This window comes from Oncorhynchus tshawytscha, linkage group LG10 (assembly GCF_018296145.1).
Source record: "Oncorhynchus tshawytscha isolate Ot180627B linkage group LG10, Otsh_v2.0, whole genome shotgun sequence".
In the NCBI taxonomy this organism is placed as follows: Eukaryota; Metazoa; Chordata; class Actinopteri; order Salmoniformes; family Salmonidae; genus Oncorhynchus; species Oncorhynchus tshawytscha.
Window position 1 is genome coordinate 1,895,940 of NC_056438.1, and position 26,442 is coordinate 1,922,381.

At 43.1% G+C, this 26,442-nt stretch overlaps 1 protein-coding gene across 1 annotated transcript; it reads right to left on the reverse strand.

Annotated features, from left to right (window-relative positions):
- Positions 1-506: 506 nt before the first annotated feature.
- On the reverse strand, positions 507-26,219 carry LOC121847366 (low affinity immunoglobulin gamma Fc region receptor II-b-like). Its single transcript, XM_042327982.1, has 6 exons — positions 26,151-26,219; positions 15,696-15,740; positions 13,670-13,930; positions 13,097-13,345; positions 4,320-4,460; positions 507-1,133 (listed from the first exon to the last, which is right to left on the reverse strand). The coding sequence occupies exons 1-6, from the start codon at positions 26,182-26,184 to the stop codon at positions 1,111-1,113; spliced, it is 753 nt and encodes a 250-aa protein (XP_042183916.1). The 5' UTR covers positions 26,185-26,219; the 3' UTR covers positions 507-1,110.
- Between the last annotated feature and the right edge of the window lie 223 nt (positions 26,220-26,442).

Sequence of the window (26,442 nt, forward strand, 5' to 3'; positions counted from 1 at the left end):
AAAAAAAAGAGTCCTATTGGCACACACATACCTCAGAAGGACCTGCTACAAAATAACTTACAGACCAACAACAAAACACAGGACATATATGCATGCCCCCAGTACCAAGAAGCTCTCTCTCCTAACAAAGGAACACTGGCTTTTCAAGCTGCAGAAGGAGTCCTCATTGTAATAGAAACTCTCCTAGCAAGAGGGCGGGGTCAGAGCTACAATCAATGGGGTGAACCAATCAGCTGATTGGAATCCAGGAAGCCATTTCCTAAAACGCACACGTACACAAAACCTACAAACCCAAAACACAGAAACTGGGGAACGTAACAATTGATCATATAAAATAAATGTTGTGGATTAGCTAGATAGGTGTGAGCAGTATGGCACAAATTACTGGGGCTGTATGGTGGGACCTGGAATGGAGTATTCAGAAGATAAATAAAGGGAAGTGAGTGAAATTAAAAACAGAGTGGTTGTGATGTCATTCAGAACTGATTAAAAAACAGGCTACATGATTGAGGAAAATCATGAATTTAATTCTATATGCTACAAAGACAAAAGCAATATCTTACCAGGATGATTAATTGAAAAATAATGGTTTTGCACAAAACACAATAAAACAAAAGCCCTACATTAGTTATGTTTAAACAAAATAACATAATGAGACCAAAATGGGAAAATAAAGTAAATAATTGTAACAATTGAATTCTCCTCTCCTGTATGTTTTCTATCTCTGTAACATGTGACGGTATATAACATTATACTGAACCTGTAACAATAATGCCTGAACCACAACACCTATCAGTTGATCTGTATAGACATGAGAAGTGAAGGCATTTACAATGTATCAACCATAATGCTATACAGTATATGACCAGTATATGACTGATGTTAAAGGACAGATGCTGAATGAATAATACAACACACATTATATTAAAACACATTCCAATCAGAATAATACATGTATCAGTTAATAGATCACATTAGATCAAATGCCACTATTGTTCCAGCAGGTGGAGCTACAATGTAACAACATACAGCATTGTGACTCACAGTTCTATATTAGAATTCCATGAGTTCCATTCTGATGGTTGTTATGGTGATCAGGTGATCTCAGCCTCACTCTTCTTCAACACGATCACCTGTTCAACACAGAAGTAGTTCATCAGTGTGGCCATGTATTTACTTATCCAATACAGAACCACTTAGAAATGTAAATCATATCAGATGAATTACTAGTCAATACTGTGTTACTTAGAATTCTATCAAATTACATCCAATGGGGCTCCTGCTTATGTCCAGTTCTCCCTTATCAATACCAGGGCAATTGACAAAATATCAATATCAGGGCATTTACCATTTATCAATACCAGCGCTATTTACTATTTATCAATACGAGGGTCATTTACTATTTATGAATACCAGGACTATTTACTATTTATCAATACCAGGGTCATTTACTATTTATGAATACCAGGACTATTTACTATTTATCAATACCAGGGTCATTTACTATTTATGAATACCAGGACTATTTACTATTTATCAATACCAGGGTCATTTACTATTTATGAATACCAGGACTATTTACTATTTATCAATACCAGGGTCATTTACTATTTATGAATACCAGGACTATTTACTATTTATCAATACCAGGGTCATTTACTATTTATGAATACCAGGACTATTTACTATTTATCAATACCAGGGTCATTTACTATTTATGAATACCAGGACTATTTACTATTTATCAATACCAGGGTCATTTACTATTTATGAATACCAGGGAGTACAGTTATCAACCCTTTAAGGACATGACTCAGTCTCAGTATTGTCAGTCCTTGTAATATAATTCTGATTTTATTTTTTAACCCCTCCACCACCCCTCTTCAATGATATAATATTATATTATATAGCATTCTGTTAGTGGCTAGAATTTTATATAAGAATTTAAACTCTAATCTCTAAGTGTGGAATCAAGTGTAGTTTTTTGTACCAGTTGATAAACCATGTGCCATGGAATTGGTACATTGAACATCTCCTCCCATTTATTATATTTCCAATAACTGCATATGTGACATAACTCATAATATCATTAATAAATATGATATACATTTTATTCTTCATTTTTTCCGTAAAGAATGTTTTTTATTCATCAGTATATTTGAGTTTAACCACAACATTTGATGTAAAATTTGTTCTTTTCTGGAGGATCAAACTGAAGTTGTAACCAGCTTTGTATAGCTTGTTTAAGGAAGGGCGATACTTTAAGCAACATTTCATTTTCAATTAGTCAGAAATGAGACGTTGTAATCTGTATAAACTCATATTCATTATATAAATAGGCACGTTTAATTTTGTTTAGCTTAGCTTTCCAAATAGAATTAAATGTTTTTTGCTCATATGATTTAAAAAAACGAGTCAGCTGGAGTAGGCAGAGCCATTAGTAAGTCAGTCAACTGTGATAGGACCATTAGTCAGTCAGTCAACTGTGATAGGACCATTAGTAAGTCAGTTAACTGTGATAGGACCATTAGTCAGTCAGTCAACTGTGAAAAGGACCATTAGTCAGTCAGTCAACTGTGATAGGACCATTAGTCAGTCAGTCAACTGTGATAGACCGTTAGTAAGTCAGTTAACTGTGATAGGACCATTAGTAAGTCAGTCAACTGTAATAGGACCATTAGTCAGTCAGTCAACTGTGATAGGACCATTACTAAGTCAACTGTGATAGGACCATTAGTAAGTCAGTCAACTGTAATAGGACCATTAGTCAGTCAGTCAACTGTGATAGGACCATTACTAAGTCAACTGTGATAGGACCATTAGTCAGTCAGTCAACTGTGATAGGACCATTACTAAGTCAACTGTGATAGGACCATTAGTCAGTCCGTCAACTGTAATAGGACCATTAGTCAGTCAACTGTGATAGGACCATTAGTAAGTCAACAGTGATAGGACCATTAGTAAGTCAGTCAACTGTAATAGGACCATTAGTAAGTCAGTCAACTGTGATAGGACCATTAGTCAGTCAGTCAACTGTGATAGGACCATTAGTCAGTCAGTCAACTGTGATAGACCGTTAGTAAGTCAGTTAACTGTGATAGGACCATTAGTAAGTCAGTCAACTGTAATAGGACCATTAGTCAGTCAGTCAACTGTGATAGGACCATTACTGAGTCAACTGTGATAGGACCATTAGTATGTCAGTCAACTGTAATAGGACCATTAGTCAGTCAGTCAACTGTGATAGGACCATTACTAAATCAACTGTGATAGGACCATTAGTAAGTCAGTCAACTGTGATAGGACCATTAGTCAGTCCGTCAACTGTAATAGGACCATTAGTCAGTCAACTGTGATAGGACCATTAGTAAGTCAACAGTGATAGGACCATTAGTAAGTCAGTCAACTGTGATAGGACCATTAGTAAGTCAGTCAACTGTGATAGGACCATTAGTAAGTCAGTTAACTGTGATAGGACCATTGGTATGTCTGTCAACTGTGATAGAACCATTAGTCAGTCAACAATGATAGGACCATTAGTCAGTCAACATTGATAGGACCATTAGTCAGTCAACATTGATAGGACCATTAGTCAGTCAACATTGATAGGACCATTAGTCAGTCAGCATTGCTAGGACCATTAGTCAGTCAACATTGATAGGACCATTAGTCAGTCAACATTGATAGGACCATTAGTCAGTCAACATTGATAGGACCATTAGCCAGTCAACATTGATAGGGCCATTAGTCAGTCAACTGTGATAGGACCATGAGTAAGTCAACATTGATAGGACCAAAGAGTTAATCAATGTGTTTTTTCCATAAATAGACAAGTATTTACCTCTCCATGGTTGCAGAATTGTATCTATTTTTGTTAACTATTGATTGAAATGAATTGTGGTCAGTTCATTTATATTTTTGTAGGTGTGAATACCAAGTATGTCTACTTCACCATCTGCCCATTTTATTGGTAAACTACAAGGTGGCGTAAACACTGTATTTTAATGATCCAATACATACAATACAATACATACTTGTCATAATTAGGTTTTAGTCCAGAGAGGCTAGAAAAGTGACCAAGATCTTCAATGAGTCTGTGCAGGGATTCAGATTGCGGACAAGAGTCATCAACATACATTGAGACTCTGCAGGGATCCAGACTAGACTCATTAACATGCATTGACACTTTTGTTTTTTTCCCCCTGGATTTCCCTTGATGTTCTTGTTGGATCTAATTTTAATAGCCAACATTTCAATGGCCATAATAATATAATTCTGATTTACAAATGAGGCGATCCTGTATAAACTCAGGATCTCACCTTGAGCCCTGCTCCTGCAGCCTTTCACCAGCAGTATGATGGTCACCAGCAGGTAGGGAGACCCCACCAATAGACTACACAGCAGCCTGGTTAGAGACATGGACAACACTGGGACTGCTGGAGATGGAATGGGTGTTGAAACTGCAGTTGGAGAAAGAAAACAATTTAAAACAACACTGGAGATGGTGCTGGGCAGAGAGATGGACAAAACTGGGATGGTGCTGGGCAGAGAGATGGACAACACTGGGATGGTGCTGGAGAAAGAAAACACTGGGATGGTTAAAGATGGACAACACTGGGATGGTGCTGGGCAGAGAGATGGACAAAACTGGGATGGTGCTGGGCAGAGAGATGGACAACACTGGGATGGTGCTGGGCAGAGAGATGGACAACACTGGGATGGTGCTGGGCAGAGAGATGGACAACACTGGGATGGTGCTGGGCAGAGAGATGGACAACACTGGGATGGTGCTGGGCAGAGAGATGGACAACACTGGGATGGTGCTGGGCAGAGAGATGGACAACACTGGAGATGGTGCTGGGCAGAGAAATGGACAACACTGGGATGGTGCTGGGCAGAGAGATGGACAACACTGGGATGGTGCTGGGCAGAGAGATGGACAACACTGGGATGGTGCTGGGCAGAGAGATGGACAACACTGGAGATGGTGATGGAGAGAGACATGGACAACACTGGGACTGCTGGAGATGGATTGGGAGTTGGATCTGCAGTTGGAGGAAGATTGAATAAACCCCCAGTGCAATCAGCTAACATGCAATCAATGGAAAATAAAATTGACGACCTACAAGGAAGATGAAACTACCAACGGGACATTAAAACTGTAATATCTTATGCTTCATTGAATCGGGGCCATTACCAACATACAGCGGGATGGTTATACGCTGTATCAGCAGGATAGAACAGCAGAGTCTGGTAAGACAAGGTGGGAGGGGTTGGACTATGTATATTTGTAAACAAAAGCTGGTGTACGATATCTAAGGAAGTCTCAAGGTTTTGCTCACCTGAGGTAGAGTATCTCATGATAAGCTGTAGACCACACTATCTACCTAGAGAGTTTACATCTGTATCTGTCTTCATACCAGCACAGACCGATGCACTAAGACCACACTCAATGACTTGTATTACGCCATAAGCAAAGAATATGCTCATCCAGAGGCGGCGCTCCTAGTGGCCGGGGACTTTAATGCAGGGAAACTTAAATCTGTTTTACCTCATTTCTATCAGCATGTTAAATGTGCAACCAGAGGGGAAAAAACTCTAGACCACCTTTACTCCACACACAGAGACGCGTATAGAGCTCTCCCTCGCCCTCCATTTGGCAAATCTGACCATAATTGTATCCTCCTGACTCCTGCTTACAAGCAAAAATTAAAGTAGGAAGCACCAGTGACACGGTCAATAAAAAAGTGGTCAGATGAAGCAGATGCTAAGCCATAGGACCTTTTTGCTAGCACAGACTGGAATATGTTCCCGGGATTCTTCCGATGGCATTGAGGAGTACACCACATCAGTCACTGGCTTTATCAATAAGTGCATTGAGGACGTCGTCGTCACAGTGACTGTACGTACATAACCCAACCAGAAGCCATATATTACAGGCAACATTCGCACTCAGCTAAAGGGTAGAGCTGCCGCTTTCAAGGAGCGGGACTCTAACCCGGAAGCTTATAAGAAATCCCGCTATGCCCTCCGACAAACCATCAAACAGGCAAAGCATCAATACAGGACTAAGATCGAATCTGTACTACACCAGCTCTGACGCTCGTAGGATGTTGCAGGGCTTGATAACCATTACAGACTACAAAGGGCAGCACTGCCGAGAGCTGCCCAGTGACACGAGCCAACCAGACGAGCTAAATCACTTCTATGCTCACTTCAAGGCAAATAGCACTGAAACCCACATGAGAGCACCAGCCGTTCCGGATGACTGTGTGATCACACTCTCCTTAGCCGATGTGAGTAAGACCTTCAAACAGGTCAACATTCACAAAGCCGCAGGGCCAGACAGATTACCAGGACGTGTACTGCGAGCATGCGTTGACCAACTGGCAAGTGTCTTCACTGACATTTTCAACCTCTCCCTGTCCAAGTCTGTAATACCAACATGTTTTAAGCAGACCACCATAGTCCCTGTGCCCAAGATCACTAATGTAACCTGCCTAAATGACTACGGGGCGGCAGGCTAGCCTAGTGGTTAGAGCGTTGGACTAGTAACCGAAAGGTTGCAAGTTTGAACCCCCGAGCTGACAAGGTACAAATCTGTCGTTCTGTCCCTGAACAGGCAGTTAACCCACTGTTCCTAGGCAGTCATTGAAAATAAGAATTTGTTCTTAACTGACTTGCCTAGTAAAATAAAGGTAAAATTTAAAATTTAAAAACAGACCCGTAGCACTCACGTCTGTAGCCATGGAGTGCTTTGAAAGGCTAGTGGTTCACATCAACACCATTATCCCAGAAACTCTAGACCCACTCCAATTTGCATACCACCCCAACAGATGACGTAATCTCTTTTGCACTCCACACTGCCCTTTCCCACCTGAACAAAAGGAACACCTATGCGAGAATGCTATTCATTGACTACAGCTCCGCGTTCAACACCATAGTGTCCTCAAAGCTCATCAATAAGCTAAGGACCCTGGGACTAAACACCTCCCTCTGCAAATGGATCCTGGACTTCCTGACGGGCAGCCCCCAGGTGGTAAGGTTAGGTAACAACACATTTTACACGCTGATCCTCAACACAGGGGCCCCTCAGGGGTGCATGCTCAGTCTCCTCCTGTACTTACTGTTCATTCATGACCACACGGCCAGGCACGACTTCAACACCAACATTAAGTTTGCCGATGACACAACAGTGGTAGGCTTGATCACCGACAACGACGAGACATCCTAGGGAGGAGGTCAGAGACCTGGCCATGTGGTGCCAGAATAACAACCTATCCCTCAATGTGATCAAGACAAAGGAGATGATTGTGGACTACAGGAAAAGAGGACCGAGCACGCCCCCATTCTCATCGAAAGGGATGTAGTGGAGCAGGTCGAGAGCTTCAAGTGTCAACATAACAAACAATATAACATGGTCCAAGCACACCAAGACAGTCATGAAGAGGACAAAACCTATGGGTCCTAAGATCCTAAAAAGGTTCTACAGCTTCACCATCGAGAGCATTGGTTGCATCACTGCCTGGTACGGCAACTGCTCGGCATCTGACCGTAAGGCACTACAGAGGGTAGTGGGTACGGCCCAGGGCCAAGCTTCCTGCCACCCAGGACCTCTATACCAGGCGGTGTCAGAGGAAGGCCCTAAAAATAATCAAAGACTCCAGCCACCCTAGGCATAGAGCGTTCTCTCTGCAACCGCAAGTGGTACCGGAATGCCAAGACTAGGTCCAAGAGGCTTAAAAACAGCTTCTACCCTCAAGCCATAAGACTCCTGAACATCTAATAAAATGGCTACCCAGTCTATTTGCATTGCACCCCCCACCCATCTTCTACGCAGCTGCTAGTCTCTGTTATTATCTATGCATAGACACTTTAATAACTCTACCTACATGTACATATTACCTCAACTAACCGGTGCCCCCTGTATATAGCCTCCACATTGACTCTGTACCAGTACCCCCTGTATATAGCCTCCACATTGACTCTGTACCATAATAACCTGTATATAGCCTCCACATTGACTCTGTACCGGTACCCCCTGTATTTAGCCTCCACATTGACTCTGTACCAGTACCCCCTGTATATAGCCTCCACATTGACTCTGTACCATAATAACCTGTATATAGCCTCCACATTGACTCTGTACCGGTACCCCCTGTTTATAGTATCCACATTGATTTGATTTGATTTGTACCTGGTACCCCCTGTATATAGCCTCCACATTGACTCTATACTGGTTCCCCCTGTTTATAGTATCCACATTGACTCTGTACTGTTACCCCCTGTATATAGCCTCCACAATGACTCTGTAACGGTACTCCCTGTATATAGCCTCCTTATTGACTCTGTACCAGCACCCCCTGTATATAGCCTCCACATTGACTGTACCATAATAACCTGTATATAGCCTGCACATTGACTCTGTACCGGTACCCCCTGTATATAGCCTCCACATTGACTCTGTACTGTAACCCACTGTATATAGCCTCCACATTGACTCTGTACCGGTACCCCCTGTATATAGCCTCCACATTGACTCTGTACCGGTACCCCCTGTATATAGCCTCCACATTGACTCTGTACCGGTATCCCCTGTATATAGCCTCCACACTGACTCTGTACCGGTACCCCCTGTATATAGCCTCCACATTGACTCTGTACCGGTACCCCCTGTATATAGCCTCCACATTGACTCTGTACCGGTACCCCCTGTATATAGCCTCCACATTGACTCTGTACCGGTACCCCCTGTATATAGCCTCCACATTGACTCTGTACCGGTACCCCCTGTATATAGCCTCCACATTGACTCTGTACCGGTATCCCCTGTATATAGCCTCCACATTGACTCTGTACCGGTACCTCCTGTATATAGCCTCCACATTGACTCTGCACCATAATAACCTGAATATAGCCTCCACATTGACTCTGTACCGGTACCCCCTGTATATAGCCTCCACATTGACTCTGTACTGGTACCCCCTGTATATAGACTCCACATTGACTCTGTACTGGTACCCCCTGTATATAGCCTCCACATTGACTCTGTACCGGTACCCCCTGTATATAGCCTCCACACTGACTCTGTACCGTAATCCCTGTATATAGCCTCCACATTGTACCGGTACCCCTGTATATAGCCTCCACATTGACTCTGTACCGGTACCCCCTGTATATAGCCTCCACATTGACTCTGTACCGGTACCCCCTGTATATAGCCTCCACATTGACTTTGTACCGTAATAACCTGTATATAGCCTCCACATTGACTCTGTACCGGTACCCCCTGTATATAGCCTCCACATTGACTTTGTACCGGTACCCCATGTATATAGCCTCCACATTGACTCTGTACCGTAATACCCTGTATATAGCCTCCACATTGACTTTGTACCGGTACCCCCTGTATATAGCCTCCACATTGACTCTGTACCGGTACCCCTGTATATAGCCTCCACATTGACTCTGTACTGGTACCCCCTGTATATAGCCTCCACATTGACTCTGTACCAGTACCCCCTGTATATAGTTTCCACATTGACTCTGTACCGGTACCCCCTGTATATAGCCTCCACATTGACTCTGTACCGGTACCCCCTGTATATAGCCTCCACATTGACTCTGTACCGTAATAACCTGTATATAGCCTCCACATTGACTCTGTACCGGTACCCCTGTATATAGCCTCCACACTGACTCTGTACCGTAATACCCTGTATATAGCCTCCACATTGTACCGGTACCCCCTGTATATAGCCTCCACATTGACTCTGTACCGGTACCCCTGTATATAGCCTCCACATTGACTCTGTACTGGTACCCCCTGTATATAGCCTCCACATTGACTCTGTACCAGTACCCCCTGTATATAGTTTCCACATTGACTCTGTACCGGTACCCCCTGTATATAGCCTCCACATTGACTCTGTACCGGTACCCCTGTATATAGCCTCCACATTGACTCTGTCTGTACCGTAATAACCTGTATATAGCCTCCACATTGACTCTGTACCGGTACCCCCTGTATATAGCCTCCACACTGACTCTGTACCGTAATACCCTGTATATAGCCTCCACATTGTACCGGTACCCCTGTATATAGCCTCCACATTGACTCTGTACCGGTACCCCCTGTATATAGCCTCCACATTGACTTTGTACCGTAATAACCTGTATATAGCCTCCACATTGACTCTGTACCGGTACCCCCTGTATATAGCCTCCACATTGACTTTGTACCGGTACCCCATGTATATAGCCTCCACATTGACTCTGTACCGTAATACCCTGTATATAGCCTCCTTATTGACTCTGTACCGGCACCCCCCCTGTATATAGCCTCCACATTGACTGTACCATAATAACCTGTATATAGCCTCCACATTGACTTTGTACCGGTACCCCATGTATATAGCCTCCACATTGACTCTGTACTGTAACCCACTGTATATAGCCTCCACATTGACTCTGTACCGGTAACCCCTGTATATAGCCTCCACATTGACTCTGTACTGGTACCCCCTCCCTGTATATAGCCTCCACATTGACTCTGTACCATAATAACCTGTATATAGCCTCCACACTGACTCTGTACCGGTACCCCCTGTATATAGCCTCCACATTGACTCTGTACCGGTACCCCCTGTGTATATAGCCTCCACATTGACTCTGTACCGGTACCCCCTGTATATAGCCTCCACATTGACTCTGTACCAGTACCCCCTGTATATAGCCTCCACATTGACTCTGTACCGTAATACCCTGTATATAACCTCCACATTGACTTTGTGCCGGTACCCCCTGTATATAGCCTCCACATTGACTCTGTACCGTAATACCCTGTATATAGCCTCCACATTGACTCTGTACCGGTACCCCTGTATATAGCCTCCACATTGACTCTGTACCGGTATCCCTGTATATAGCCTCCACATTGACTCTGTACTGGTACCCCCTGTATATAGCCTCCACATTGACTCTGTACTGGTACCCCCTGTATATAGCCTCCACATTGACTCTGTACCGGTACCCCCTGTATATAGCCTCCACATTGACTTTGTACCGGTACCCCATGTATATAGCCTCCACATTGACTCTGTACCGTAATACCCTGTATATAGCCTCCTTATTGACTCTGTACCGGCACCCCTGTATATAGCCTCCACATTGACTGTACCATAATAACCTGTATATAGCCTCCACATTGACTTTGTACCGGTACCCCATGTATATAGCCTCCACATTGACTCTGTACTGTAACCCACTGTATATAGCCTCCACATTGACTCTGTACCGGTAACCCCTGTATATAGCCTCCACATTGACTCTGTACTGGTACCCCCTCCCCTGTATATAGCCTCCACATTGACTCTGTACCATAATAACCTGTATATAGCCTCCACACTGACTCTGTACCGGTACCCCCTGTATATAGCCTCCACATTGACTCTGTACCGACCCCCTGTATATAGCCTCCACATTGACTCTGTACCGGTACCCCCTGTATATAGCCTCCACATTGACTCTGTACCAGTACCCCCTGTATATAGCCTCCACATTGACTCTGTACCGTAATACCCTGTATATAACCTCCACATTGACTTTGTGCCGGTACCCCTGTATATAGCCTCCACATTGACTCTGTACCGTAATACCCTGTATATAGCCTCCACATTGACTCTGTACCGGTACCCCCTGTATATAGCCTCCACATTGACTCTGTACCGGTATCCCCTGTATATAGCCTCCACATTGACTCTGTACTGGTACCCCTGTATATAGCCTCCACATTGACTCTGTACTGGTACCCCCTGTATATAGCCTCCACATTGACTCTGTACCGGTACCCCCTGTATATAGCCTCCACATTGACTCTGTACCGGTACCCCCTGTATATAGCCTCCACATTGACTCTGTACCGGTACCCCCTGTATATAGCCTCCACATTGACTCTGTACCGGTACCCCCTGTATATAGCCTCCACATTGAGTCTGTACCGTAATACCCTGTATATAGCCTCCACATTGACTCTGTACCGTAATACCCTGTATATAGCCTCCACATTGACTCTGTACCGTAATACCCTGTATATAGCCTCCACATTGATTCTGTACCATAATAACCTGTATATAGTCCTGTTATTGTTATTTTACTGCTGCTCTTTAATTGTTCCTTTTATTTCTTATTATTTTTAGTAATTTATTTAAATGCATTGCTGGTTAAGGGCTGGTCAGTCAGCATTTCACTGTGAGGTCTACCTGTTGGTTATGGGCTGGTCATCAACCATTTCACTGTGAGGTCTACACCTATTGGTTAAGGACTGGTCAGTCAGCATTTCACTGTGAGGTCTACACCTGTTGGTTAAGGGCTGGTCAGTCAGCGTTTCACTGTGAGGTCTACACCTGTTGGTTAAGGGCTGGTCAGTCAGCATTTCACTGTGAGGTCTACACCTGTTGGTTAAGGGCTGGTCAGTCAGTGTTTCACTGTGAGGTCTACACCTGTTGGTTAAGGGCTGGTCAGTCAGCATTTCACTGTGAGGTCTACACCTGTTGGTTAAGGGCTGGTCAGTCAGCATTTCACTGTGAGGTCTTCACCTGTTGGTTAAGGGCTGGTCAGTCAGCATTTCACTATGAGGTCTTCACCTATTGGTTAAGGGCTGGTCAGTCAGCGTTTCACTGTGAGGGCTACACCTGTTGTATTCAGCATTTCACTGTAAGGTCTACTACACATGTTGTTTTCGTAGCATGTGAAAAATACAATTTGATTTGTCTTGAAGCATGGTGGTGGCAGCATCATGTGACTAATAACATTTTATTTTAATTTATTTTAATTAAAAATACATGCTTTGTCATACTTGTGATATACCACGGCTTCCAGCCAATCAGCTTTTAGGACTGGAACCCCCCAGTTTATAATGCAGGTTTCAGCACCACTTAACAGTGTAAAGAAGAACCACCCAGTTTATAATGCAGGTTTCAGCACCACTGAACAGTGTAAAGAAGAACCCCCCAGTTTATAATGCAGGTTTCAGCACCACTGAACAGTGTAAAGAAGAACCAGATAATCTGAAAGTCAAGGTTTCTCATATTCTCACCTGTCACAGTCATCCAGCTCTCTGGTGATTCTCCTTCAGAGCTGGAGTTGGTACACTTGTAGAGTCCTTCATCTGACTTGGATACTGCAGGGATGGTCATCTCTCCTGTAGTCGCATTCCTGATGAGGGATCCATCTTTGTAGAAATCAGCTGTGAGGTCAGAGGGAGTTCCCTGATATCTGCAGCGCAGAGTCACAGAATCTCCCTTAGTCACAGGAAGGGCAGGGCTCTCCAGGATCACAGCTCCAGCTGTATATAATATATAAACATCATATATAAACAGGGCTCTCCAGGATCACAGCTCCATCTGTATATAATATATAAACATCATATATAAACAGGTCTCTCCAGGATCACAGCACCAGCTGTATATAATATATAAACATCATATATAAACAGGTCTCTCCAGGATCACAGCTCCAGCTGTATATAATATATAAACAGGTCTCTCCAGGATAACAGCTCCAGCTGTATATATTATATAAACATCATATATAAACATAACATCAGCTATCTGAAACCAGATGAACCACTAAACACTATAATGTTAGTAGATGGTGTTTGTGGACATACCAGGTACTGTGATGTTGACAGCATTGCTGTGTTTTCCAGACCCAGACTCACACCAGTACACTCCACTGTCTGATGGTATTAGTGACATGATGCATGAAGATCCTTTTAGTTTTCCCCAGTCAGTATTACACTCTGAAAGGTTTCCTCTCTCTGTGTTCCTCACCACTCTCCATCCAGCAGAGTTCCCCTGAACCTCACAGCTCAGAGAGACAGACTCATATTCAAAGAACTGAGATCTGTCAGGACTGACACTCAGAGAGGCTGGAGGAGAGAGAGAGAGAGAGAGAGAGAGAGAGAGAGAGAGAGAGAGAGAGAGAGGTAGAGAGAGAGGGAGGTAGAGAGAGAGAGAGAGAGAGAGAGAGAGAGAGAGAGAGAGGAAGGTAGAGAGAGAGGGAGGTAGAGAGAGAGAGAGAGAGAGAGAGAGAGAGAGAGAGGAAGGTAGAGAGAGAGGGAGGTAGAGAGAGAGAGAGAGAGAGAGAGAGAGAGAGAGAGAGAGAATGAGAAGAAGAGCTCCGTTTAGCATAAAAAAATGCTTTGTCATACCCGTGGTATACGTTTCTCATATTCCATTGCTTCCAGCCAATCAGCATTCAGGACTGGAACCCCCCAGTTTATAATGCAGGTTTCAGCACCACTTAACAGTGTAAAGAAGAACCACCCAGTATATAATGCAGGTTTCAGCACCACTTAACAGTGTAGAGAAGAACCACCCAGTTTATAATGCAGGTTTCAGCACCACTGAACAGTGTAGAGAAGAACCACCCAGTATATAATGCAGGTTTCAGCACCACTGAACAGTGTAAAGAAGAACCACCCAGTTTATAATGCAGGTTTCAGCACCACTGAACAGTGTAGAGAAGAACCACCCAGTTTATAATGCAGGTTTCAGCACCACTGAACAGTGTAGAGAAGAACCACCCAGTTTATAATGCAGGTTTCAGCACCACTGAACAGTGTAAAGAAGAACCACCCAGTTTATAATGCAGGTTTCAGCACCACTTAACAGTGTAAAGAAGAACCACCCAGTTTATAATGCAGGTTTCAGCACCACTTAACAGTGTAAAGAAGAACCACCCAGTTTATAATGCAGGTTTCAGCACCACTGAACAGTGTAGAGAAGAACCACCCAGTTTATAATACAGGTTTCAGCACCACTGAACAGTGTAGAGAAGAACCACCCAGTTTATAATGCAGGTTTCAGCACCACTGAACAGTGTAAAGAAGAACCACCCAGTTTATAATACAGGTTTCAGCACCTATTAACAGTGTAAAGAAGAACCACCCAGTTTATAATACAGGTTTCAGCACCTATTAACAGTGTAAAGAAGAACCACCCAGTTTATAATACAGGTTTCAGCACCTATTAACAGTGTAAAGAAGAACCACCCAGTTTATAATGCAGGTTTCAGCACCTATTAACAGTGTAAAGAAGAACCACCCAGTTTATAATGCAGGTTTCAGCACCTCTTGGATAATGGAGATGAATGGTAGTATGGAGATATATATAGATATTAAACCTTCATCTGAAGGTAACCCATCTAAATGAATGGTAGTATGGAGATATATATAGATATTAACCCATACAAATGAATGGTAGTATGGAGATATATATAGATATTAAACCTTCATCTGAAGGTAACCCATCTAAATGAATGGTAGTATGGAGATATATATAGATATTAACCCATACAAATGAATGGTAGTATGGAGATATATATAGATATTATCTCACATCACAGAGTGATGAATGAAGAGACATTTTACAATTATAGAACAGGTGATGAATATAGATAAATGTTACTATTATAGAACAGGTGATGAATATAGATAAATGTTACTATTATAGAACAGGTGATGAATATAGATAAATGTTACTATTATAGAACAGGTGATGAATATAGAGAAATGTTACTATTATAGAACAGGTGATGAATAAAGAGAAATGTTACTATTATAGAACAGGTGATGAATAAAGATAAATGTTACTATTGTAGAACAGGTGATGAATATAGAGAAATGTACTCACCTCCACCTTGTCCGAGGCTACAGTATACCAGTGTACTCAACAGCACTGAAACACACAGAGAGAACTATCACTATGGTACATGATGTAAACACTGAAACACACAGTGAGAACTATCACTATGGTACATGATGTAAACACTGAAACACACAGAGAGAACTATCACTATGGTACATGATGTAAACACTGAAACACACAGAGAGAACTATCACTATGGTACATGATGTAAACACTGAAACACACAGAGATAACTATCACTATGGTACATGATGGAAACACTGAGCTTTACCACAGATATTAATGTCCTTAATAGTATAGTGACAAATTTTTGAGTCAATCTAATTAACATAATACAAACATCCCCAACAAAATCATTCAGTTTAAGAGGTATCTGTTTTTTTGCTTTTAATCCAACACATTCCCTTGGTTGGCCTTCCACATCTACTGTAGAAGGTGTGTTTTGCTCTACGACCCCCAAAAGTGTCACAAGACTCGGCTGAAGGTAACCCATACAAATGAATGGTAGTATGGAGATATATATAGATATTAACCCATACAAATGAATGGTAGTATGGAGATATATATAGATATTAACCCATACAAATGAATGGAAGTATGGAGATATATATAGATATTAAACCTTCATCTAAAGGTAACCCATCTAAATGAATGGAAGTATGGGGTCTGATACCATGGAGACACCTAGTATAACTGGGGTCTGATACCACGGAGACAGCTAGTCTAACTGGGGTCTGATACCATGGAGACAGCTAGTATAACTGGGGTCTGATACCATGGAGACAGCTAGTATAACTGGGGTCTGGTACCATGGAAAAAGCTAGTCTAACTGGGGTCTGATACCATGGAGACAGCTAGTCTAACTGGGGTCTGATACCATGGAGGCAACTAGTCTAACTGGGTTCTGACGCCATGGAGACTGCTCGTCTAATGCCATGGTGACAGCTAGTCTGATGCCATGGAGACAGCTAGTCTAACTGGGGTCTGATACCATGGAGACAGCTAGTCTAACTGGGGTCTGATACCATGGAGACAGCTAGTCTAACTGGGGTCTGATACCATGGAGACAGCTAGTCTAACTGGGGTCTGATAGCATGGAGACAGCTAGTCTAACTGGGGTCTGATACCATGGAGACAGCTAGTCTAAATGGGGTCTGATACCATGGAGACAGCTAGTCTAACTGGGGTCTGATACCATGGAGACAGCTAGTCTAACTGGGGTCTGATACCATGGAGACAGCTAGTCTAACTGGGGTCTGATACCATGGAGACAGCTAGTCTAACTGGGGTCTGATACCATGGAGACAGCTAGTCTAACTGGGGTCTGATATAAAATGACATACACTTAAAAAACAGGTTTGCTGTTCACTTGCGCTAAAAAGATGGGAATTCCATGTCCTCATGGTTCTATATAATACTGGATGGAGTTCATGACTCTGTATAATACTGTATATTAGATGGAAGGGAGGTCATGACTCTGTATAATACTGTATATTAGATGGAAGGGAGTTCATGACTCTGTATAATACTGTATATTAGATGGAAGGGAGTTCATGACTCTGTATAATACTGTATATTAGATGGAAGGGAGTTCATGACTCTATATAATACTGTATATTCGGTGGAAGGGAGTTCCATGCCCTCATGACTCAGTATTACAGACCTACAGTATATCTATCCACCCTGCCTTTCTATGGTCTTCTAAAGCCACGTTAACAGATCACCGACCATTTCGAATCCCACTTTACCTTCTCCGCTATGCAGTCTGGTTTCCGAGCTGGTCATGGCTGCACCTCAGCCACTCTCAAGGTCCTAAACGACATCCTAACCACCATCGATAAAAGTTAATACTGTATAGTTGTATTCATCGACCTGGCCAAGGCATTCGACTATGTCAATCACCACATTCTTATCGGCAGACTCGACAGCCTTGGTTTCTCAAATGACTGCCTCACCTGGTTCACCAACTACTTCTCAGACAGAGTTCAGTGTGTCAAATCGGTGTTTGAATTTGAAAGGTTTGAATTGACAAGTATTTACCGTTCAAAAAACAATTGAGTTAAAACCTGGGACCTGCTTCCTGCTGCTAGCTGGACATAATGCTATGCTAGGCTATTGATAAACTTACACAAATGCTTGTCTTGCTTTGGCTGTAAAGTATCATTTCCAAATCTGAGATGACGGGGTGATTAACAAAAGGCTAAGCTGTGTTTCACAGAGACACAGATTACGCAATAATTGCGACGGAGGACACCAAGCGACCACCTGGTAGATGTAGTCTCTTATGGTCAATCTTCCAATGATATGCCTACAAATACGTCACAATGCTGCAGACACCTTGAGGAAAACGTGGAAAACGTAAGCTGACTCCTAGCTCCTCCAAAGCCATATAAGGAGTCATTGAAATGAGGCGGTTTCAAAAAATGCGGCACTTGCTGATTGGATTTTTATCTGGGTTTCGCCTGTAACATCAGTTCTGTGGCACTCACAGACAATATCTTTGCAGTTTTGGAAACAACAGAGTGTTTTCTTTCCAAAGCTGTCAATTATATGCATAGTCGAGCATCTTTTCGTGACAAAATATCTTGTTTAAAACGGGAACGTTTTTCATCCAAAAATTAAAATAGCGCCCCCTAAATCCAACTGGTTAAACTTTGCCAAAAGATTTCAAACTACTTTAGGTATTTTTAAACGTTAATAATCGATCAAATTGAACACGGGATGATCTGTGTTCAATACAAAAAGAAAACAAACTGACGCTACTTTTCTGTACACGCGCCTCACTCTCATCCAAGATGGCCGTACTTCTACATTACACAAAGGATAAACCTCAACCAATGTCTAAAGACTGGTGACATCCAGTGGAAGCGGTAGGAACTGCAAACAAGTCCCTTAGAAATCTGGTTTCCAATGAAATTCCATTGAAAAGACAGTGACCTCAAAAAAAAGAATCTGAATGGTTTGTCCTCGGGGTTTTGCCTGCTACATAAGTTCTGTTATACTCACAGACATGAATCAAACATTGTTAGAAACTTCAGAGTGGTTCCTATCCAAATCTACTAATAATATGCTTATCTTATATTCTGGGGATGAGTAGCAGGCAGTTGACATTGGGCACGCTATTTGGTGTCCTTTAGTGTCTAGTTAGGTGGAGACGCCTTTAGTGTCTAGAGAGTTAGGTGGAGACTCCTTTAGTGTCCAGAGAGTTAGGTGGAGACTCCTTTAGTGTCTAGAGAGTTAGGTGGCGACTCCTTTAGTGTCTAGAGAGTTAGGTGGAGACTCCTTTAATGTCCAGAGAGTTAGGTGGAGACTCCTTTAGTGTCTAGAGAGTTAGGTGGAGACTCCTTTAATGTCCAGAGAGTTAGGTGGAGACTCCTTTAATGTCCAGAGAGTTAGGTGGAGACTCCTTTAGTGTCTAGAGAGTTAGGTGGAGACTCCTTTAGTGTCTAGAGAGTTAGGTGGAGACTCCTTTAGTGTCTAGAGAGTTAGGTGGAGACGCGATTGGCTTCCTTGTGCCTTGCTGTGAAATTATCTACAATACAGTTTACATTTGGAGAAATTTGTGCCTATAGGGTATTTCAGACAGTTGTTAGGAAACCGTTTTACTGAAGATTGTGACACTTTTTTATTATTGTGTGTGTATGTATTTTAATGTGTGTCTGAATGTGTTCCTAATATTTTAGATATTTAATTAAACCACACAGATATTAAGCCACACAGATGATAAACCACACAGATAGTAAACCAGGTAATCACAGAGTATAAGACACAAGTGCTCCGTCTCACCTGCCGTGACACACAGAGAGAGAGAGAGAGAGGAGAGACAGAGACAGAGACAGAGACAGAGAGAGGGAGAGAGAGGAGAGAGAGACAGAGACAGAGACAGAGACAGTGACAGAGAGAGGGAGAGAGAGGATAGAGAGAGAGACAGAGACAGAGACAGAGACAGAGAGAGGGAGAGAGAGAGAGACAAAGAGAGAGAGAGAGAAAAGAGAAAAGAGCTGTTAAATTCTACAACCACCTAAAAGGAAGCGATTCACAAACCAGAGACAGAGAGAGGGAGAGAGAGGAGAGGAGAGAGAGACAAAGAGAGAGAGAGAGAGAGAGAGAGAGACAGAGACAGAGACAGAGACAGAGACAGAGACAGAGACAGAGAGAGGGAGAGAGAGGAGAGGAGAGAGAGACAAAGAGAGACAGAGAGAGAGAGAGAGAGAGAGAGAGCAGAGCAGAGCAGAGCAGAGCAGAGGTCAGGATCAGATGAGCTCCTGCATTTTTTCAGCATTTTCTTAAAAAAAATGTAGATTAGGAGTTAGATAAACTTGGATTTTTTTGTCAGGAACACATACTGGATTCTACCCTCTACAACATAACCCCTACTTCAAATCAAAACTTAAAACCTACAACCTGATTGTGGACGGAATTACGGAACTACCAAGGATTATTACTCTATACAGCAAATTCTCTGGAAAACAACAGAAACCTGAAAACACCATCCAACCTGGAACTGAGTGAGTAATGTTTAGTCTGAAACTATATTTTATTTCCAAAAGCCAAGAAGAAAAATACACAACATTACTTTATAAGGACTGAATTCTAACATAATTCTGCCAAGCTTGATACAGCTTCAACTAGCACTGACGTGTCAAGTGAGAGGTGTCAAAGCCCATTAGCCCAACAATGGCAGGAGAGTCACACAGTCTACCCCAACCAAATGGAGAGGCCTTAGAAGCTGCCTCCCACTGTTCAGAGGTAATTAAAATACAGTACCCTGTGTATGTAAAGAATGATAAGGCAAGAAAAGATTACAAAATGAAGCTCCTTATGGAAAATCAAGAGACACTTTTTGCTGACTATTACAAAAATGTGAACATCAGCAACCTTATCTTCCACACAAACCATCCCCTGGCATGGCACAGTGCTATATGAGCACACTACCCCTTTGTTAAGAGAGGGGGGGTTAACGAGGGGTGGAAACTCAGAATACTTGATAACGAGGACTCTCGAGTCAGGTAATATAAATATCTATAAGTCCGGAACAGTAATGGTACAGGGTAACAGTTTCCCCAAACAGTTTCAGCTGGACTTTCACCTAATCAAAGAATTAGCCCAGCAGGAGAAGCTCTCCCTTGATAAAGATACCCCCACCCCGAGCAGGTCAGACCAGACCTCTTCATTATGTAACCCCACAGACGAGCAACCCCCAACGGAGAGTCAACCTCCCAGCACAGATTACCACCCCCTCATTGAAATGAAAGACAAATTCACCCAGCTGGAGGTAAGGCAGGTGGAGCTGGAACAGCAGGTGATTACACTTCAGTCAGCACAGACCCAGACAACAGTCCAGCACAACAACACCCCCTTAACCAGACCCGGAATGCTGGAGTTGGAGAGAGACATATCTGCACTCTGGACAGTGGTGAGACAACTTCAACAGGAGAAAGAGCAGGATCAAGAGAAGAACAGAGCACTAGAGGAGAGGATCAGACTGCTGGTGGAGGAGAGGTTGAGGGGGATGGAGGAGAGGGTGAGAGGGACGGAGGAGAGGTTGAGGGGGACGGCGTGTGACAGAGAACAACCCACTAGAGAGGTGGCCACCCCCACAGAGAAGCCAGCAGAACAGCCCACCTCAGCACCCGACAAAAGTCCCAACAACACAGCAGAACAGTCCACACCAGACCCTGACCATAGAGTCGACATCGCAGCAGAACAGACAAATGAAGAACCCCAAGCCCAGCGGCTCTCACCCCCTCTGAGCACCCCCTGTCAGCCACCCTGATAGCCCTTCTGACAACCCCCCACACCCACTGAGGACAAACACAAGACACAGATTGTACTACTTATGGACTCAAATGGGAAATATGTAGAAGAAAAAAAACTTTTTCCCAAACACAGTGTGTCTAAACTCTGGTGTCCAAACACCCAGCGTGCCCTCGACCTTCTGTCTGAGGACCAACTAGGCTCACCTAGCCACATAATACAGGCACAAATGACCTGAGAGCACAGCAGGAAAGGGTGGCCACAGCACTGAAGGGAGTGATTGAAAAGGCTTCTTCTACTTTCCCCAACGCACAAGTGGTTATCTCCACCCTGCTACCACGAAAAGACTTCCACCCTGCCACAATACAGCGGGTAAATGCAAGTATTTCTCGTGACTGTGCCTCAAAACCAAATGTTTTCCTGGCCCACCACTTCACCCTGGACTTGAACAGCCTCTATGACCAGGTCCACCTCTACAAGGCAGCAGTGCCCACCTTTGCCCGAACTCTAAAGGACATCGCTCTCAAATGTATCCCCAATACTTCACACAGGAGCAACAGATCAATAGACACCCCACCCAGACCAGCGAGACACCCTCCCAGACCTGCAGGACCCCCCCCCTGGACCTACACATAGAGGACCCACGCCAAGAGGAATTACATCCAGACCACAGCACCCCCAGACACATCCACACCCCCACCCCAACCAATCAACACCCCCCATGTCACCCATGCCCACACCCCATTTAGGCCCCCTCAGAGCAGACCTATGCCACTCCTGCCCACCCCATGCACCCCACCCCCGCAAAGAGGGCCTCAACATGGAAGCCACACATACGCCCAGGTAGTGAGCGGGCAAACAGTCCCAACCCCCACTCTCACACTCGCCCAAGCCAATGGCATGTACCAGATGCTCAGCACGCTCTGCTCACACTTACTGGCCTGAGGACAAACCACGACCAACAACATTGGACACTATATGGAACAAAAAGCCTTCACTATATCATCCTGGAATATCCAAGGCCTGAGGTCATCTGCCTTTGGCCTAAAGAGCAGAAACCCAGACTTCACCAAAGAAATCGGTAATACAGACATTGTCATCCTGCAAGAAACCTGGTATAGAGGAGACGGACCCACTGGTTGCCCTCTAGGTTACAGAGAGCTGGTAGTCCCATCCACCAAACTACCAGGTGTGAAACAGGGAAGGGACTCAGGGGGTATGCTAATTTGGTATAGAGCAGACCTAACTCACTCCATTAAATTAATCAAAACAGGAACATTCTACATTTGGCTAGAAATTCAAAAGGAAATTATCCTAACAGAGAAAAATGTCCTCCTGTGTGCTACCTAAATCCCCCCACTAGAATCCCCATACTTTAATGAAGACAGCTTCTCCATCCTGGAGGAGGAAATCAATCATTTCCAGGCCCAGGGACATGTACTAGTCTGTGGCGACCTAAATGCCAGAACCGGACAAGAACCTGACACCCTCAGCACACAGGGGGACAAACACCTGCCTGGAGGTGACAGCATTCCCTCCCACATATGCCCCCCTAGGCACAACTATGACAACACAACCAACAAAAATGGGTCACAACTCCTGCAGCTCTGTCGCACTCTGGGTATGTACATAGTCAATGGTAGGCTTCGAGGGGACTCCTATGGTAGGTACACCTATAGCTCATCTCTTGGCAGTAGTACTGTAGACTACTTTATGACTTACCTCAACCCAGAGTCTCTCAGAGCGTTCACAGTCAGCCCACTGACACCCCTATCAGACCACAGCAAAATCACAGTCTACTTAAACAGAGCAATACTCAATCATGAGGCATCAAAGCCAAAGGAACTGAGTAACATTAAGAAATGCTATAGATGGAAGGAATGCAGTTTGGAAACCTACCAAAAAACAATTAGGCAACAACAAATTCAATCCCTTTTAGACAATTTCCTGGGTAAAACGTTCCACTGTAAGAGTGAAGGTGTAAACTTGGCAGTAGAAAATCTTAACAGTATATTTGACCTCTCAGCTTCCCTATCAAATCTAAAAATCTCAAATAGAAAACCGAAGAAAATTAACAATAACGACAAATGGTTTGATGAAGAATGCAAAAATCTAAGAAAGAAATTGAGAAACCTGTACAATCAAAAACATAGAGACCCGGAAAACCTGAGTCTACGCCTTCACTATGGTGAATCACTAAAACAATACAGAAATACACTACGGAAAAAGAAGGAACAGCATGTCAGAAATCAGCTCAATGTAATTGAAGAATCCATAGACTCTAACCACTTCTGGGAAAATTGGAAAACACTAAACAAACAACAACACGAAGAATTATCTATCCAAAATGGAGATGTATGGGTAAACCACTTCTCCAATCTTTTTGGCTCTATAACAAAGAATAAAGAGCAAAAACATATACATGATCAAATACAGATCTTAGAATCAACTATTAAAGACGACCAGAACCAACTGGATTCTCCAATTACATTGAATGAGTTACAGGACAAAATAAAAACCCTCCAACCCAAAAAGGCCTGTGGTGTTGATGGTATCCTCAATGAAATGATCAAATATACAGACAACAAATTCCAATTGGTTATACTAAAACTCTTTAACATCATCCTTAGCTCTGGCATCTTCCCCAATATTTGGTACCAAGGACTGATCAGCCCAATCCACAAAAGTGGAAACAAACTTGACCCCAATAACTACCGTGGAATGTGCATCAACAGTAACCTCGGGGAAATCCTCTGCATTATCATTAACAGCAGACTCATACATTTCCTCAATGAAAACAATGTACTGAGCAAATGTCAAATTGGCTTTTTACCAAATTACCGTACAACAGACCATGTATTCACCCTGCACACCCTAATTGACAAACAAACAAACGAAAACAATTTGGCATGAGGGTCTGCTATACAAACTGATGGAACTGATGGAACTGATGGAAAGTGGTGTTGGGGGTAAAACATACAACATTATAAAATCCATGTACACAAACAACAAGTGTGCGGTTAAAATTGGCAAAAAAACCACACATTTCTTCACACAGGGTCGTGGGGTGAGACAGGGATGCAGCTTAAGCCCCACACTCTTCAACATATATATCAACGAATTGGCGCGGGCACTAGAAAAGTCTGCAGCACCCGGCCTCACCCTACTAGAATCCGAAGTCAAATGTCTGCTGTTTTTGATGATCTGGTGCTTCTGTCACCAACCAAGGAGGGCCTACAGCAGCACCTAGATCTTCTGCACAGATTCTGTCAGACCTGGGCCCTGACAGCAGATCTCAGTAAGACCAAAATAATGGTGTTCCAAAAAAGGTCCAGTCACCAGGACCACAAATACAAATTCCATCTAGAAACTGTTGCCCTAGAGCACACAAAAAACTATACATACCTTGGCCTAAACATCAGCGCCACAGGTAACTTCCACAAAGCTGTGAACGATCTGAGAGACAAGGCAAGAAGGGCATTCTATGCCATCAAAAGGAACATAAATTTCAACATACCAATTAGGATTTGGCTAAAGATACTTGAATCAGTCATAGAGCCCATTGCCCTTTATGGTTATGAGGTCTGGGGTCCGCTCACCAACCAAGACTTCACAAAATGGGACAAACACCAAATTGAGACTCTGCACGCAGAATTCTGCAAAAATATCCTCCGTGTACAACGTAGAACACCAAATAATTCATGCAGAGCAGAATTAGGCCGATACCCACTAATTATCAAAATCCAGAAAAGAGCCGTTAAATTCTATAACCACTTAAAAGGAAGCGATTCCCAAACCTTCCACAACAAAGCCATCACCTACAGAGAGATGAACCTGGAGAAGAGTCCCCTAAGCAAGCTGGTTCACAAACACAAACACACCCTACAGAGCCCCAGGACAGCAGCACAATTAGACCCAACCAAATCATGAGAAAACAAAAAGATAATTACTTGACACATTGGAAAGAATTAACAAAAAAACAGAGCAAACTACAATGCTATTTGGCCCTACACAGAGAGTACACAGCGGCAGAATACCTGACCACTGTGACTGACCCAAAATTAAGGAAAGCTTTGACTATGTACAGACTCAGTGAGCATAGCCTTGCTATTGAGAAAGGCCGCCGTAGGCAGACATGGCTCTCAAGAGAAGACAGGCTATGTGCTCACTGCCCACAAAATGAGGTGGAAACTGAGCTGCACTTCCTAACCTCCTGCCCAATGTATGACCATATTAGAGAGACATATTTCCCTCAGATTACACAGATCCACAAAGAATTCGAAAACAAATCCAATTTTGATAAACTCCCATATCTACTGGGTGAAAGTCCACAGTATGCCATCACAGCAGCAAGATTTGTGACCTGTTGCCACGAGAAAAGGGCAACCAGTGAAGAACACACACCATTGTAAATACAACCCATATTTATGCTTATTTATTTTATCTTGCGTCCTTTACCATTTGTACATTGTTAAAACACTGTATATATATAATATGACATTTGTAATGTCTTTATTGTTTTGAAACTTCTGTATGTGTAATGTTTACTGTTAATCTTTATTGTTTATTTCACTTTATATACTCACTTTATATATTATCTACCTCACTTGCTTTGGCAATGTTAACACATGTTTCCCATGCCAATAAAGCCCTTGAATTGAAGTGAATTGAGAGAGTACTTACAGAGCTGCCAGCAGAGTGGTGTCAGTTCTCTCATGTTTTGATGCTGAGTGAGACTGAACTCCAGTTTTAGACTTATAGACAGTATGCCTCTTTCCTGTTCTGACCACACACACGGCCCTGCTGACGTTGTGAAACAGAGGAAGAGAGAGTAGATTATTTTGTCTATACTTCCTCTACCACTGTATATTTCTATAGATCTGAGAGTATTGACTAGCTGATGAAACAGAGAGAGTAGATTATCTTGTCTATACTTCCTCTACCAGTGTATATTTCTTCATTGCCACTCCTCCCA

Coding starts and splice junctions, on each gene's coding strand:
- LOC121847366 (XM_042327982.1), bottom strand. CDS start 26,184: ATGAGAGAACTGACACCACTCTGCTGGCAGCTCT. Junction 13,346..13,669: donor TGTCAACATCACAGTACCTG/GTATGTCCACAA, acceptor TATTATATACAG/CTGGAGCTGTGATCCTGGAG. Junction 1,134..4,319: donor CTGCAGGAGCAGGGCTCAAG/GTGAGATCCTGA, acceptor TGTGTTGAACAG/GTGATCGTGTTGAAGAAGAG.